General features: G+C 38.9%; 1 protein-coding gene across 1 annotated transcript in view; it reads right to left on the bottom strand.

Annotated features, from left to right (window-relative positions):
* Window positions 1–1,087: 1,087 nt before the first annotated feature.
* Window positions 1,088–17,088, bottom strand: part of LOC104509709 (estrogen receptor) — a 29,571-nt gene continuing 13,570 nt past the window's right edge. Inside the window, exon 2 of the mRNA XM_010151744.1 lies at window positions 1,088–1,298. Coding sequence (XP_010150046.1) covers window positions 1,088–1,298 — 211 coding nt within the window. The remainder of the gene's footprint in view (window positions 1,299–17,088) is intronic.

Raw genomic sequence — 17,088 nt, 5'->3', positions numbered from 1 at the left:
AGGGGTAATGGCCATAAACTGGAAACCAAAAGCTTCAAACTGAACATGAGGAAACACTTCTTCCCTGTGAGGGTGACAGAGCACTGAACAGGCTGCCCAGAGCGGTGGTGGGGTCTCCTTCCCTGGAGACTTTCAAACGCCGCCTGGACTTGTTCCTATGTGATCTGCTCTAGGTGATCCTGCTCTGGCAGGGGGATTGGCCTAGATGATCTCTAGAGGTCCCTTCCAACACTTACCACACTGTGACTCTGTGAAAGGAAGAAATCTGTTCTATTTTCTTATCCAAAATAAGACTCAGATACCTAACCATAGCTCTGTTTTCAGTAGAATCATACTTAGTTCTTACTCAGTTTAGGAGATACTGAACAAAGCAAAAAAGTATCCATTGCACAGAGTGACAGGCATTTAAGTCAATGATTATCTCAGTCACTGTAATTAACACTGTTTGTGTTAGATGCCTGTTAGATGTCCATTACTCCACTGGACACCTTGCATAATTTTAGCCATGACAAGACTGTGAACTAAACCATTCTGCATATAGTTCAAAGCCCTGCTTTGCTGACAGATACAAATGCTATTTCATTAAAGAAACATTCCTTTTCAATATTGGCTCTCAAAAGACTACTCTCATCTTCAAGGAGTTGAGATTTGAACTGAATCATCTTGATAATGGAGCACTAAATTAAGATTAATAAAGCAATCGACATGAATTAATCTTCATCTGACATGGAATTCTAAAAAAATAAAAATGTTTTGGGTAAGAAAAGATAATCACAGAAGAGAATTATACATAGCCTGAAAGAATGGTCATCTTGATCCTATATGGATTTTTAAATTAGATTTCTCACTGCCTACATGGTCAGACATACCTAAGCCAAGGAGAACATAGAGAAGCTTTTCTTTCCCTCATTAATCTTGGACTAAATAAAAACATATTACATACTTTCTAGAAGTATTCACCAAATACAGAACTAAAAAAATATATGGAAGAGCACAGCAGCTGCTAATGTAAACCCAATAAATGTCATTGTCCTGGGCTCAAGCTGCAATCTCAAGTAGCTTCACATTTTCCTCGAGTAAAGGTGATTCACTTGAACAATTTATTACCTTGAATACTCCTTTTGAAAAAAGCTTTGCAGCCCTCACACGACCAGACCCCATAATGGTAGCCTGAAGCGTAGTCGTTGCAGACAGCACAGTACCGTGTCTCCTTGGTGGACTCCATGGACATGGTCCCTTTCTCGTTGGTATTGGACATCCTCTCCCGGATGCTGTGGCGCCTGTTATCTGAGCTTGGCCTGTTAATAGCAAAAAAAAAGCATAATTCTTTCGGCGAGGTTAAGTCTCATCCACTCTTGCAGAGTGTAAGAGCAAATCTAATTTTGAAATGACAGATGGACAAAAAATACTCTTTTATCACCCTCTGTCCTGTTGTAGTTGCAAAGGTGTAGAACCCATAAGATATACGGAAATTTCTCACAAATCAATCTGATGTTATTAGGTACTGTACCATGAACAATAAAAAAGGTATTTGATAAATTAATCATTTTTTTTCTCAAGACATTACAAGAGAATACAGAAAAATAAGCTTTTTTTGTGTGTGTGTGTGTACCTGTTCCTGTCCAAAGAGTGTTCAGCATGACTGCATTATCAGTAGGTAGTTTGAGGATCTGAGGCAAAAATCATTTAAAGTTTGTACCTGAATTTGCAAGTCACTTAAATTATTAATGAGGTTGTTTTCAAGTATATTGCCCAATTAGAGATGCAAACTTTCCTTACATTGTCAATGATATAACCCTGCATAAAAAAGTCCCTATTCTCATTACAATACCATTCATAAGATTTAAGAAGTCATTTTAGCATAACAAGAAATGTCAGAAGGTATTAAAAAGTACTGCCAAAGAATTTCTGTTCTGTAATATACATGCTACTAGACGTGTACTAGACATAATAGACATACTAGACATGCACATGACCCCCATGTGCAGTATGCTGTTGAATGAAAACAGAGCAAATCATAGTGCAAATAGCAATGAATTCACATCTAGTGAATCTGGTAAGAGGTTATTATGGGTAGCTGCTGCAGGCATGGTAAACAATATTCAGAAAGATGAGACGATGTGAAATTACCAAGGGAACCACCAACATACTCTGGGATTGGTCCTGGATAGCATGCAGCTCTTGCGAAACATGCTTTCCAATAAAGTCTACACTACAAATTGTCCAGGAGACAAATACAATTGAGTGTGACAGCATCAGAGAGCTAAAGCATGAAGAATCCTACTGTTTACAGTAATTATTCACTGACCATGCATGTTTTAATTGCTGGTTAGTAAAAAAGTGGCTCTCATCTCCTCAGAGTCCCAGTATTTTCTTAGTCAAACATATCCTGGTTTTGGGCCTAGGAGACTGGGGACTCTATCTTTCACATTTCTTCCTACATACCTAATTTTGACTTATTCCCTTCTTCAGTGGAGAAAAACTTCCTTTATTTTCATGAACCTAGGCATCTGGCACCAACAACACCTCCCCGCTCCAAACCAATACTCCCCAGCAACTTTCTGATTACTCTATGAATGCCCAACAATACTCTTTCATTTGGTCAAAGTTCCCTGACATCTCCTGCTGCAGTCCATCTCAACACCCAGAAGCTTTCTACCAGCCAAAGTCACCTGGATGCCAGCCATCCGTGCCATCAGCCATCCCCTCGAGACTTTTCATATACAATTTCTGTCCCTGAATACAATATATTTTCATTGACTGGCTTTGGATTAATATCACTTATTAAAGTAGCACGAGGCTTTGCCATGTTAGATAGCAGAAACTGCTACTGGCATCATTCAGGAAAACTGTATTTTAAAACTCGAAGTTCTTTATCAAGCCTCATATACCAGCTAACTTTTAACACTTATTTAACTAATTTTTGTTTCCTTGGGACTTGTACAAGACAGAAGAAACTGCTAATGGTGAAGTGGTGACGTGGCACAACTTTGGCTTTTTAGTGACAAAGGAAAACTGCAGAATGTCATGATTCTGACAACATGAGTTTAACAAACTAGGTAGGGAAGGAAGATCCTTGAATATTTTAGATGTCAAACTGTGAAAAAGTGAAAACAAAATCAATAATAAATCATTATGGATAAAACACCTCAATTGTTCATGTAGCTACATTTTCCAGTCCACCAAACCTAGACAGATTTTTATTCTTCTCCAGGTCCTGAATCTTCCTTTGAATTTGTATTATCCCAGTGCTTCGTTGACTACTTTTTTTTCTTTTTTCTACTGTGCACTGATCAAAGCTTTTGTCTCTTATCTTCTCCACCCCATTCTCCTCTGTCTGCAGCTAGATTACCTAATCCATCCTTTCAGAGTAATTTTAAATTAACCACAATGTGGCTTTTTTAACAAATATACTTTTAGGTAGATGTAACTACAAGAATGTTTTAAGTATTTGAAGTAAAACAGCAAGCAGGCAAATAACTGTCAATATAATTTTAACAGCAATAGACTGTTAGGTATACATTTTTTCAATATTGTTATAAATATGCATGTAATGCAAGATAAGGTGCCCAAAATATTTTTCATATCAGTAAGTAGAAATAAATTACAATTTTATAAAGTCTAACTTCTACATTATCTTTCAAAAAAACCCCCCAAAACTTTAAAAAAAAGTAAAAGGAAAAAAAATTCAAGTTCCAAAACAATTACAGATTTTTGCAGGTGTGTAGTAATTTTCCAACACCCCTCCACACACACACTTACTAAAGTAACCTTAGTTTCCTAGTTGGCTACAAAAGAAAACATTGCAACCGGAAAAAAACAAAATAGAGGAAAGAAATACCAAAAAGTATCAGTCATCATACAGTGCAGATACTTTGGATTTTCATCTTTTCAGAATATTTATCTTCATCAGATCAAGACTAGGTTCACAAATACAGTTTTATTAAAATTATATTTAAGAATAATTTTTTAAAAATAGACTGGAAAAATAGCTTGAAAGACACGTAAGAAAAAAAGCTTTTTCTATCTTTTCATATTTTTGCCCCGCTGCTTGTGGGCAGTCTGTCCCACAGGTCCTGTCCATCCTCATTCACACGACGAGTCCGCTTTCTCAGCGGGAGGCTGCAGGCAGAAGCAGTGAGTCAGGGTGGTCCCTGTAAGCTCACACAGGATCCATGGTACGAGGGATCGTACACACACCAGGGAGCAAAGCCACTGCTCACATCTGCCCATGCATTTTGCATTTCACTTAGGCCTTCATTGCCTTCCCGCACACAAACTTGTTACGTTGAAAGAGCACTACCAATCTGTTAATGCAGACCTTCTCAAAACAAAATGAATCTAAAGATGGCCTTGGGGCTTCCCACTCCCAAAATCAGTGCCACTTGAGCATCGCAAACTGGCCTTGCAGAGTCATCACATTCAGGCTCTTGTGAACTGCAGTGGGAAGCACACTAAAATACCCCTAGCCCCATCCTCCCCAGAAATGACATCCTGACACCTCTTCCCATTTATACAATGGAAATGAAAGCTGGTAATAAATAGACTCCAGTACTTACTACAGGAGGTGAGGAGGAAATATTTTTGGATAAAGAGCATCCCAATAACACAGAGCTTGATATATCAAAACATCTCAAATTTCATCCAGACATTAGCTGCTAGTTAGCGCACATCACAGACCGCTGATGCTGTGTCCTGACAGAAAAATAACAGTCTGCTCTTCATCCAGTTTCCAGTTAGGTTTCAAGGGTTAGCCTTCTGGAGAACATAGTGCAATAACCTAACCCAACTTAAATAACTTTGGCAAGATCATCATTCCAAAAATACAATAGCTGAACCTTTTCAACAATTTCCTTTGTAATCTATGCGAACAATAACAAAATAAACAAAACAAAAGACCAGAAGTTCTTGTCAACTATGTTTACCAAAGAGAAACACAAATCAAAAAGAAAGAAAACCCCAGATAAAGCCCTCTGTCCAAGGCCCTCACCAAAACAGAACAGATTAGAAAGCAAAAAAAACCTCAAAATTTACTGCTTGTTTCCAAATGTAATAACACAGCAGACATAAAATGAAAAGTGTTTTGGAACCTACAGAGCAGGATCAACTTGTCTTCCACACTCACTTTCATATTTTTCACCTATGTCACACTGAGTCTGCTCTTCCACAAATGTATTAGCAAACAAGGTGCTTCTGTTTTAAACATTCTCTCATCCTCCAAATCAGCAAAGAGGTCATTAACCCCATGTTGACTGTAAGGTAAAAAGAATGTGCAGTGAGGGATTTACAGTTTTGTAATGTAAACTCAGTGTTTTACATCACAGTGATCTAACTGTCGGGCAGGATGAACTTAGAATAACCCACAGTACACAACCCACCCAACAGCAAGCTAAGGTCCTATTTATTCACAGTCCCAGCTTTATCTGAAATAGATCTCATAGGCAGAAAGGCTTAAAGGAAAAGTTATTTAAACACCTAAAGGCAACACCTTGAGAAATTCTAGTTTTCTGAATTTAATACAAGAAAATTTAATCTGTAACTGATAAATCTTTCATGCCAGAATGGATGGCAGTTCCCAGTGTAAAAAGCCTCAAAACTATTCACCATTTCAAATGCAGTCAAGGTCTAGCACACATGCTTTTCCACACATTGGACTTATTATAACACCATTCTACTATTCAATATGAAATTAATTTGCTGTTAAAATGTGAATTTCCACATGGGGCAAAATATTTATGAAAGATTACTTGAACAGAATTAAGTGCTTGAAAATACTTTAAAGACATCTCAAGGAGAAGTACTGGAATAGGAATGACTAAGTATACAAAAATTGCCAAGTACATTAAATGCCTAAAAACTGTACTCTCAGAAAGCAACTCCAATGAATATGAAAAACAATCATATCCATCCAAATGAAAATGTTGGCTTAAAACAAATATCCCGAAGTCGCTAAGGTTGTAATTAAAATAAATACAACTTTACAATAGAGAGAGAAACTCTTACACTGAGTTGTACATCAAGCAGACAGGTCACAAGCTATTTCAGGCTAGATGGGACCTCGGGAGGTGGCCCCACACCAAGCCAGTACTGGCACAAGTTGGGCTACAGCAGTGATGGTGGGTTCTAACGATGGGGCCAAGAACCAGCATCCCTCCTCAGCTGATCCTCCATGGGTGATAAGGATCAGCTGGGGCTCACCCCAGGGCCTAATTGCAAGTGATTGCCCATCCATGGCTCTGAGCACATTTCACTCACACAGCTGAACTCTCCTCCCCATAACAGGATGGTTTTGTCTATGCTACCAAGGGAGAAAAGCCCTTGCTCTGCTCCTGCCTGAACCATGCCCTAGGCAAGGATTACTCAGTCAGGCCAAACTGTGCCTTGGAGTATGAAGCTATTAAACGTTGAGAGCCATCGTGTTGGTGTTTGCATCCACACCCTGGTCTTGTTTAAGAAACTAATATACATGCAGACCTTTCTTGACCCACTATCCTCAGTTTATTTCCTGATCATCAGCAAGTTAATGTCTCTGGCTGGAGCATCAAAAATTAGAGTAATAAGCATTTCCCTTAGACAACAATGATGTCATTTCCAATGTAGTGCCCACCTCACTAAAGGTGACAATAAAGTTCATCTACACTTTCTATATAGGATGAACATAGCTGTGAAATTTGGACACTCCTCAGTGAAAATAAGATTCAAGATGAGAAGGAGCTGCCTGTAATTTAGATCTCTACATGGACTTCATGGGTCAGCCCCTTCTCTTCCCTCTCCCACAGCCTTGCACAGCTCACTATGCATTCACAAGCCTTTCCACCACTGCAAACACAGGGTGCAACCAGGAAGGCCACCAGAGCAGAGCTGCAGGCAGCTCCCTTGTCACCTCTGACAGCAACGCAGGAGGAGACCTTCATGTTGCAGAAATGCACCTCCAGTCACTTAATCTCATTTGTTTCATGGATTTGGCTCATATCTGCTCTTCTACTTCAGGGTGAGCACAGGAACACCTAAACAGGACTACCTGAGTAGAAGATCCTAAGCTAGTGTAGTGAATGGATGAGATGGAGAAATAATTGACATAAAGGAATAAGGAGAGACAATGTGAGGAACTATTTTTTTAAATAACAGAAGACATATGTGAAGACCAACTAAGAAAAAAATATCAAGAAAACCAACTGAAAAAGATCATAGGGCTCAGTGGCTCAGTGCAGGAAAAAGAAAAATAAGAAAACTGACAGGAGATAAATTTAAGAAAAAAAAAATAATGAAGTTATAAGAAAGTTGAATAATATTAAGATCTTAAAGTACTGACAGTACTGACAGTATTTCAGAATATACCAGAATTTTTTTTTTTATAGTCAGTAGGCACTGGAATGTTTTCTTCAGAACTAGAATAAAATACAATTTTATTTGGTAACACAGGTAAAATAACTTAGGAAAAATAGCTGCATGTTGACCATGAAATGGTAGTGATGAGCATGGGTTCTGTCAACATGAAAACAAAAGCATATCTTCTTAGGTCATCAAAACTTCTTATTCCACATGAAATTAAACATTTCCTTTGGCATTAGTTTTATCATCTTCCTTCATCCTTAACTCTGGTTAGTTTTAAAATGAATGACTGAAATACTACATTTGGATATGCCAAAATTAAACCATGTCATTTGCACATCCTTTCTGTCCCTTAAAACTGAGATTAGTTTTCCATGGTTTATAAATGTGAGATAATAATTTTGCAGCTGATCCCCATGGCAACATAAAAGTTTGCCCAACTTTCTGAAAAACGTAGAAGCTTTTCTTGGGGATGGCAGTGGGGTGGAGCATAGGGGGTGGGTTTAAAAGCAGAAAGAGCTCTATCTATTTCTGCATTCAGTGTGTCTGAAATTTCAATTTATACCAAAAAAAACCACCAACTTGGGAATAAATATGGAGAAATTAATTCTGTTTCATTCTATTTCTCAGTGCTCCTGGAATCTAAACTACAAGTCACTTACAGGGTCATTTAAGTAGTCTTAAGTGCAGAGTGGTGGTTTACCTGTACCTCATGGAGTAACCCAGAATTCAAACGGTTCTGAAGCAATGGCAACTTTTTTCTTATGTACAAAAGGTTAATAATTTCTTTTTGTACATAAGGTGAATGCAGAAACACCCACACACATGCTTCATATGAATATACATTAAAAGAAGACTAAGATTTTAAATTTAGCATATGGCTGAACTGCACCTTGCAAATGCAAATGAAACCTTCATTTATCCATCTTATGCATATGTATATCTTTAATTATATGACCATAATTTTCACAGGGCAACAGCTCACCAGTGCACAGAATAAAAATAATGTATTAATTGAGCAACTATTTTGTCTTTGTGGTGATTTTTTTTCCTGACTGTTCAGTGTCTAGCATCTTACTATCAGCACACTATCCAAATTCAGCTATAACATCCAAATTAATTTCTTCCAGTATTCCCATGTCGCTATGGCATTTTAGGGGTTGACAGGTGTTGATGAATGTATTTTTCCAATACTCTTGTGAGTCAAAAGGATAAAATTGAGGCTGAGAGAGATTAAGGTCAAAAGTATACACTGAGTTATGTGCAACCCGAGTTAAAAAGTACCCACCATTAAACAGCATTTTGAATGTTCAGAGTGCTACTTCCCCTGTCTGCAACTGCAAGGGAAAATGTAACACTTAGATAAATCAGACTGTACTACTTTCATTCAGCACAAAGAAAATTACAATACAACAGAATGCTGCTTGTGAGGAGTTTGAGTTAAACTATTTCTGAACTTCACAGAAGAATTTGTGGCAGAATTAGACAGAGAATTTAGTTCTTCAGGCCAGCAATCAGCTGCCTTCACATAATACTTCCTGAAATTTTTTCTTCCTTCCTTTTTTTAGTTACCAGTCTTTGCGGGAAATGAGTAGAGAATTTACAAAGTGACGTATTTCACTATATGAGCATGACACGTTCCAGAGTTAATCCTTTTCATATATTGAAATAGCAGTCCACTTATGATTATCTTGTAATTATTAAAATAATTACTATAATAACGATCACAAAGGCACAAAGGGATCAAATAAGATTTGCACAGGTCACCTTAATTTAGGCTTATTAAAAATGCAAGTTTGCAAATAAAGTTTTTTTTGTGCATGTAGCTTCTTAGCTTCTAAAGAGGACATCTTGAAAAACAAAAGACAATATCCTTCTGCCTCATATTTGTAGTCACAGACAGCAGAGCTGGGACATGTTGCATGCTCCTCCCACTTGCCGTAACACAGCAGGTGATGGCAGGAGATCACTCTCATTCCTGAGCGCAAAGGATGTCAGTGATACTTGCTAGCAGCTGTACATGGTGACACTACGAGTCCTTGATTTTACTCCAGAAGAAGTACAAGCTAGTAAATACACAGAGATCTGCCACTAGTGTCAGTGGGAATATCTGCTCTGTCATTCCACAGCTGTTCACTGAGTACTCTTGCTTGACCCACCCAGCTCCTCTTCTCTCATTCTTATGCTTACCTCCACCTTTGGGCTTTTCCTTCCAGCCTCGGTCTACCTGTCCAGAAAGGACAAACCCATCTCCTCCTGACTCTGCCTGGCTAATTCTCCCATGCCCAGGCTCCCTGCAGGCAACTCATCCAAAGCTCTCCTTCTCCCTCCATTGCTACTTACTTTCCTCATGTCCTGGCCAGGAAGGTTACACTTTTCTGCCCCTCTTTGCACCCTTGAAACCCAGTCTGCCATGATTACTTAAATCCTGTTAATCTTAAGATGCAATCCAACTTTCTTTTGACCTGCTCCCCATGTTCCATAAGCACACAGAATCATAGAGTGGTTTGGGTTGGAAGGGACCTTAAAGACCACCTGGTTCCAACCCCCCTGCCATGGGCAGGGACCCCTTCCACTAGACCAGGTTGCTCAAAGCCTCGTCCAGCCTGGCCTTGAACACTTCCAGGGATGGGGCATCCACAGCTTCTCTGGGCAACCTCTTCCAGTGCCTCACCACCCTCTCCGTGAAGAACTTCTTCCTGATACCTAATCTAAACCTTCCGACTTTCAGTTTAACCCCGTTCCCCCTTGTCCTGTCACTACAGGCCCTTGTAAAAAGACATACACACCCCCCGGGCTCCCTTCAGGTGTTGGAAGGCTGCTATATACACTACCAGGAGTCAAACTGCCCTGCACTCTCCATGTGAAAATGACATGAACAGTCCCACATAAATTACATACCCTGCAATCACTATATTCTAAGCATTCAGTAATGCAGGGACGGATTATCTCTTAAAAGACTCTATATCTAGACCTGCCCCACACAAACTTGTTTTAACTTGTCCTTACAAAATTTCCAATATTTAAGCCTCTCTCTGTGGACTGCTTGCTGCTTCGCTACCTCATGTCCATTCTATGTCCTCTCTGATGGAAATTAAGCTCATTTGTCCTCAGGTCTTTCCAGTTAGCCTGGAGGACAATTCAGCCGCTGCACTCTAAGTACACATGTTCCCCTTTTAACGTTCCTGCTTTGCCACCTCTCAGCTGCCAGCCTTCCTTCCAGAGTCTCCTCTCTAATTCTCCCATCCTCTTCCTGCTCTCATAAGAACTTTGCTTGCCCCTTAGTGGACATAAAACTCTGAAAACTCTCCTAAAACAGCATATTGACCTGTTCATCTGTTTATTTGTTCACAGAGTAAAATTTGCATTTTCTGCAAAAGATTACTCTGTTGACTTGAATCTATCTTATGATCTTCTCTCCCCCTTAGAGTATTTAGTTTATTCTTCAGTTCTTTTCCCTACTTAACAATTCCACTGTTCTTGTACTTGTGCATTAGATTTCTCTTTCCTTGAGGCTGGGCACGGCAGTGGCCCTTAGTGAGTTTGAGAAATATTTAATGTTTCAGATTCTGTTGTGGTAAGCAGAACGAGAAAAAACATTTTCTTACGTATTCACAAGTGGCCCATTTACAGATCTTTGCTGCTTTTAACAACTGGCAGATACCATTTGCTTATTTAAAAATTAATGATACTATTTTATCTTTAGAGTAAAACCTCTGCAAATTATTGTTTTGATACATCTTTTGAATCCCTGATCACTGGATGATCCTCCTAGTCTTTAAGGAACAACACCAGGAAATAAATATTTTGATCCAGTTCTTCAGGACCCAAAATAATTACCAGCCAACTCGTTCAGGGTTTCTCTGTCAATTTCTACCTCCTGCCAGGCACAGTTTTGCCTGGGCACTGTCTCTGACACTGTCTCTTCCACTCAGTTAGGCAATCCCACAGACTCTGGTGTATGAAGAGTCACATAACCCGAGGAAAACCTTAATGCGCTGTCTAAAACCATGCCGAATTTGATGAAAAAGCTGTTGACAGACAAAGTGCCTCTGGGCACCAGATAGATATGATTTTCTGGCAGCAACACTGAGTTGGTGTGTGGCTGTGTAGCTCTGGGGACAGAAGCAATAGGGGCCTGAGTGTGGCAATCAGCTGTGCCCACAAGTGTGTCGAAGTGGAGGGCCCAGCAGGCAAACACTCTGGAAGCATGGACACAGGACACCTCACTTTAGCGTAAACAGTCTGAAGAATAAAATACATTTGAAAAGCTGGAAGCGCGCGCACACACACACACACACACACACAAAAGAAAACCAAAACCACAGAAGGCCACATTCAGCTGACAACCTCTGCCATGTATCCTCCACAGCTTTCACACTTTTAGAAATCTCGAGTCACCCTAGTCTCCACTAAAGTAATGCCACGCCTCAGACAGCTAAACAGTTGTACCACTGCATGAGTCTTATAAGTAAAATACGGCTTTTGTGAAAAAGCTGAAGTTCAGACTTTCATACAAAAATATAACAGATCCAGAAGTCAATTTTTCTCCAGGTTTCACTGTTCCTAGCAAACTTTGTACATAATTACTCAGTCACTAGGCTTTTTTTTTTCTTTTCTAATATTCAGACAAACTAGCACAATCCTACTATCTGAAAGGAAAAGGTTAAATGCACTCAGTAGATTGGAAAAGGGTGTTTCAGGAAGTGCTGTCATTTTCTTACACTTACCTCCAGATTTTTTCAAAGGTAAATGCCAGCAAAAACACAGGAATTGGTCATAAATCGTCCTTCGGCAGAACTTTACAGGACTTTTATGGGCTCATGTATTCTTTTTATTCTTGGGCAAGCCCTTTTTCCAGCTATTTCAGATGCGTATATTAAGACTAGACTCTAACCAATTACCCAATACCTCATTAAATTCCTAGGAAAATCTTTTAATGACCAACATAAAACAAGACATTTTTAAAGAAAAATGCTTGAAAGATATAAAACTTATTCTTTACACCAACCTCAACAAATATGTTAAAGAGGAATGCAGATTGTATAACACAACATTACAATTTAGGTAGATAACATTGTTTCAAAAATTCCAGTCTAACAAAATCTATCATTTCAAATGGCTATTTTGCTATAAAATGACATTTTAAACTGAAAATGTAACTTCAAGGCATATGTTGCATCTGAAAATGAACTTTTGAAACATAATACAGGTACAGCCACATATGGTCCCAACAATGAAATCAGAGGTCTTTAGGCTACAGGAAAATAAACCCTGGTGAAATAAAACACTACTTAAGGTAGTGCTTTTAAGTTCATCAAAGTGAATGCAGACCTCTTGAAAGAACTGATACAAAGCACAGAGAAGAGACAAAAGTCTTTCCCAAAGAATTTACCACCCAGACCATCTACAAACCACTCTGTGCCAGCTGCTGGCAAAAATAGAAGGAAAAGACCTAGCAGAGGTGCCAAGCACGAAGACACGATATGGGCAGCAGGGAAGGAACTAGGCACTTGGGGAAAACCTGACACCTGCATGTAAAAATGTTTGTGTACGTGCCTTCGAGATGTGATTTATCCACAGCTCCTTGTTCTTGCCTTAAATCACTAAACCCTAGGAACAGACCCTCTGTGATCCTTGGACTAACAGTGCACCGTGCCCAGTGAAATCAAGAAAGTCTTCCTAAACGTATGGACCCATTTGTGCTTAAGCCAGTTTCATCAAAACAAACCACCAGTACATCGGACTCGCACAGTCCCAGTGATACAAGCAGATCCACTCCCTTGCAGGCCACAGCTAGCCAGCTCTTTCAGCAGCAGACGAAAGCCAGTCCAAGACTGGTACACTGCATGTTTTCGTGAGACAGCTGAAAAGACAGAAGCACCAGTCCTAGCTGATGCCTATGCACAAAGAATATGCATCCTAGAAATTCAAATGTGACTTGAAAGTCATATGCTTGAAAGCATTAAGAGTGGGACAAAGCACATGGCTGACTGTTATCAGTCAAAGGACAGGTGAAAAAAGCATGACAGAAGGAAAACAAATAGCCAGTTTGAACATGTCGTACTGACCAGTCATTGCATACAAGAAGGGCTGCATTTCACCCGCAGAGCTGGGCTGCTAAAAGTGTTGACAGCACAATAGTGCTCTCAAGTCAACAGCATACCTGTGCTTTGAAGCTTGTTCTATACTCCTCTTCCTCTGTTAAGAAAAAATTGATAAAAAATTATATCAAGTTTCAGTCTAGAAAGGTCTGGAGCCTAGTAAGGAAGACACAGACCTCAAAGTGGCATGCTTTAGTTTGTCCTTTCAGTCAAAATGAGGCAAGATGGATGCACAGAAATAGGATGCTTCACAAAATCTAGGTAGTTCACTGGGTAACAGTGGTCCAGCTGAGGTACTTGATGCACACTTGTATTCTGCAAAGTGTTGAATTCAACTTTGCATGTCAATTCATTCTTTGAATATTAATGAACAGTAAACTATGTGATAAACGTTATAGTTTGAAACCGAGCAGTGAAATTTGGCAATGCCATGTACCCTAGTTGTTAGGTGTGTGCTAGCTTTATCAGGCCAGGCCCTATTGACAGACAGTGGTATAAAATATAAATTATATATTACATTTGTCTTAGAGGATCTCCAGAAAGAGTAAATTACATATACTAAAAATATAGTTGAAAGTGTAAGTAATAGAAAATAAAACTAATAAGAAATAGAACCCAAACAGATTGTTACATAAAGGATACAGTTTGAGACGACTCCACCAAACTGATTTTCAAACTGATTTTAAATTTCTTACATCTTACAGTTCTTCTTCACTTCAAGGAGAGCCATAAGTGTTCAGTGTCTCTATTAAGTAATCCCTAGATATTGCTTCTGAAAATTTAGTGTTAAAGGCTACAAAGGTCGACATTTTTCTTTATGACCAAGGAGTAGTAACGGCAAACTTCTGCCAGACTGAGCAGTCTTGCTCTCCCTCCATTTGTGGCCATAGAAACTTAGGCCCAGTGTAGCAAATTATTGCTGTTCGACACACAGTCACAAGACTTGAGGTAAAGGAGGAGGCCAGAAAATGCAGGGCGAAGGACATATCCCAACTGTGTGGTCACATTGACTTTCTAATGCAGCTACAGGAATCATGACCAGAAATGTGACAGGGAAAAACTCTTTCAGTGGCAGTTAATCAGACTAATGGTTACATTACAACGGTATAAAGTATTAAGAATAGCAGATTGAAAAACTGGACTGTGGTCTTATCCCCATTCTTCTGTGTCTTCTTTTTTCTGCTTTTTATGCAAGTTTTACATACCTACATTTTCTAAATTATCCCAAAGTAGATAAATTATTAGTTCAGATAATGTCCATAGAAAAATTTGCATGTACTGACTATGCAATCAATAGTAAGCCAAGAGAACATGGCTCATGGAAAGTAGGAAATATGTTCATGTAGCTAACTGCACATAATATGTGTTTGTAAAACTGCTCACTGACATAATTTTGAGGTAACAGGCAGAAATGTGTGAGAAATTAGTTCTGTGACAAATCCATGGCCTTGCCTTTTGTGTTGGTGATAATTTTGTTTAGAGACTTTAAGAAGTTGTATTTTGTTTTGGCAAATCCATGTCATCTATTTGTGACATAGTATTTCTTATTCCTCACCGCAACAGAATAAGCTCAAATACTTCAGAGGTGCCACAATACAGTAACTCATTAATCTTCTCACTTTTTATTGTTGGTAGACAGTAATTGCTACCTGTCCTGTAAATTACAAAGGAAGGAAAAAGTCTATTAGACGGACAAATTCACGCAGAATTAAATGTACAGTATTATGGACACAGCAGCCACACTTCAGCCATAACATTTAAAAACTTATTACCTGTTCACATGGGGGACACATAATACCAGTATACTAGACACAAGGAGCGCCAACTCGATCTTACCTGTTTTTATATTCCAGGTATGCATGCTTCTTATAAATTAAAGGAAAGGAAAAATAACCACCCAGGTTTCACTCTTGATTGTTGCATGGCTACCTTTGGCGGAAAATCCATCTATTTACTCATTACTAGCCAAAAAATTCTCTTTTGCGTACAGCTGAATGTTGGAAGTGGATTGTTGCACTGTCACTAACCCACCACGTTCCAGCCCAAGCCTCGAGAGGAAAGCAGCAGCTCAGTGTAGCTGAGGCTGGCAGCTGCTGCAGCACATCTCTCCTCACCTCTGCTCTGGGAAGGCCGGCAGGATAGATCACAGCCTCTCAGACCTTCATGGCGTTAGGACTGAGCAGTAGCCAAGCAGCTATGACTCACCTTTCTTCAAAACAGCCTAACAGATTTTGCATTTCCTCACACCAAATGGTCCCCAAAGTTTCCAGCACGCTATGTTTCAGACATTACTCTTCCAGAAAATGACCTGAATGAGCAGCAGGTTAGGACACAACACCAGGTTCTCATGGTATAAATATGACCCAAATTAATGCTTGATTTTTAACCAGTCCTTGTGTTCAAAAGTATATCGAAAGTATTCTACAAGACAAATAGGTCAATATTTGAATTATTGCCCAAAGGCCTTTAATCTTTGATTTACTTCTGCTTTGGTTTTAATTTTTTCCTAACCTTGATAAAAACATTTTGAAACATCAATAATTGTTTAATAAATGTTTTAAAATTCTACCATCAAACTTCTCATGTACTTATTTTTTAATTCAAGCCTGCAGTATTAGATATTGCATTACTACCCAAGAGCTCAGCTTCGCTCCAGCTCCACATTCTGGTGCACACATGACACAGGAATGGAACAACGGTGCACGTGTATGCACAACAGCAGGCTCTGAAAAGGTAAGTACACATAACTCTGCCTCATGGTGCGTAAGAGAAGGCTTGCTGCCACACAGGCTAATGAACCAAGAGACAAGAAAAAGACACAGGAAAAGAGAAATAAGGTGCAGCTCTGCAGACACACAAAAATACACCAACAAAAAAGGCATCAACTCTTAGTTGAACTTACAATGCATTAATAGGTACCTGCAAGGGGGGTTTGGTTTAGATTTGATTCATATTCAAAGAACCTTCTAACAAGTGGTTTGGGTTCTGGTTTTTTGGGGGAGAAAGGAGATATTTTTGTTATCTTCTCAGATGGAATTCAGCTAAACCCCTTGATGTATACATGTAGATGCAAAAAGCAAAAGGGCATATTCTCAGACAAGAAATTGAACTGGCTGAAGTTTAGTCTTAAGAGCTTAAGCAATTGTTATTACTATTTTGAAAGAAAGAAAGATTAAAAAGGTAATTTCAAGTTTAGCACCAACATTCCAAATGCAATATTTTATTCTCCTTTAAAATCCATCAATTCCCCTCAAAAATACTCTAGTGACAACAAGGATATAATAAGGTAGTCTTGCTAAATTAATGATTCACAATAGTTCAATCTTTTGTTAAGGATGCACTATGCTCTCATCAGGACAAATTCATTTGGTCAGAAAATACAGCTGAAATGGGCTTACAGATTAAATCTATGAAAAATCATATTCAATAGGAATTACTCTTCTTGAGTGGGGTGCTAATTCAGTTCAGTATTAGACCAGCAAAAAATGTGAGGATTAATATCTGATCTCCTGTGTATCTGAATCAGTACTGAGCTTCAAACTCGTCTCAGAACCTCTGACTGAAAGTATAAATTACTTTTTTTTATGCATCGCCTTAAGACTTCTTCCTTCTATACAGCAGCTGTGCACATGTGTAATGGTAAAAACATAGC

The sequence above is a fragment of the Eurypyga helias genome, unplaced genomic scaffold (assembly GCF_000690775.1).
Source record: "Eurypyga helias isolate BGI_N326 unplaced genomic scaffold, ASM69077v1 scaffold5035, whole genome shotgun sequence".
NCBI lineage: Eukaryota > Metazoa > Chordata > Aves > Eurypygiformes > Eurypygidae > Eurypyga > Eurypyga helias.
This window is presented reverse-complemented; position numbering and strand designations above follow the sequence as displayed.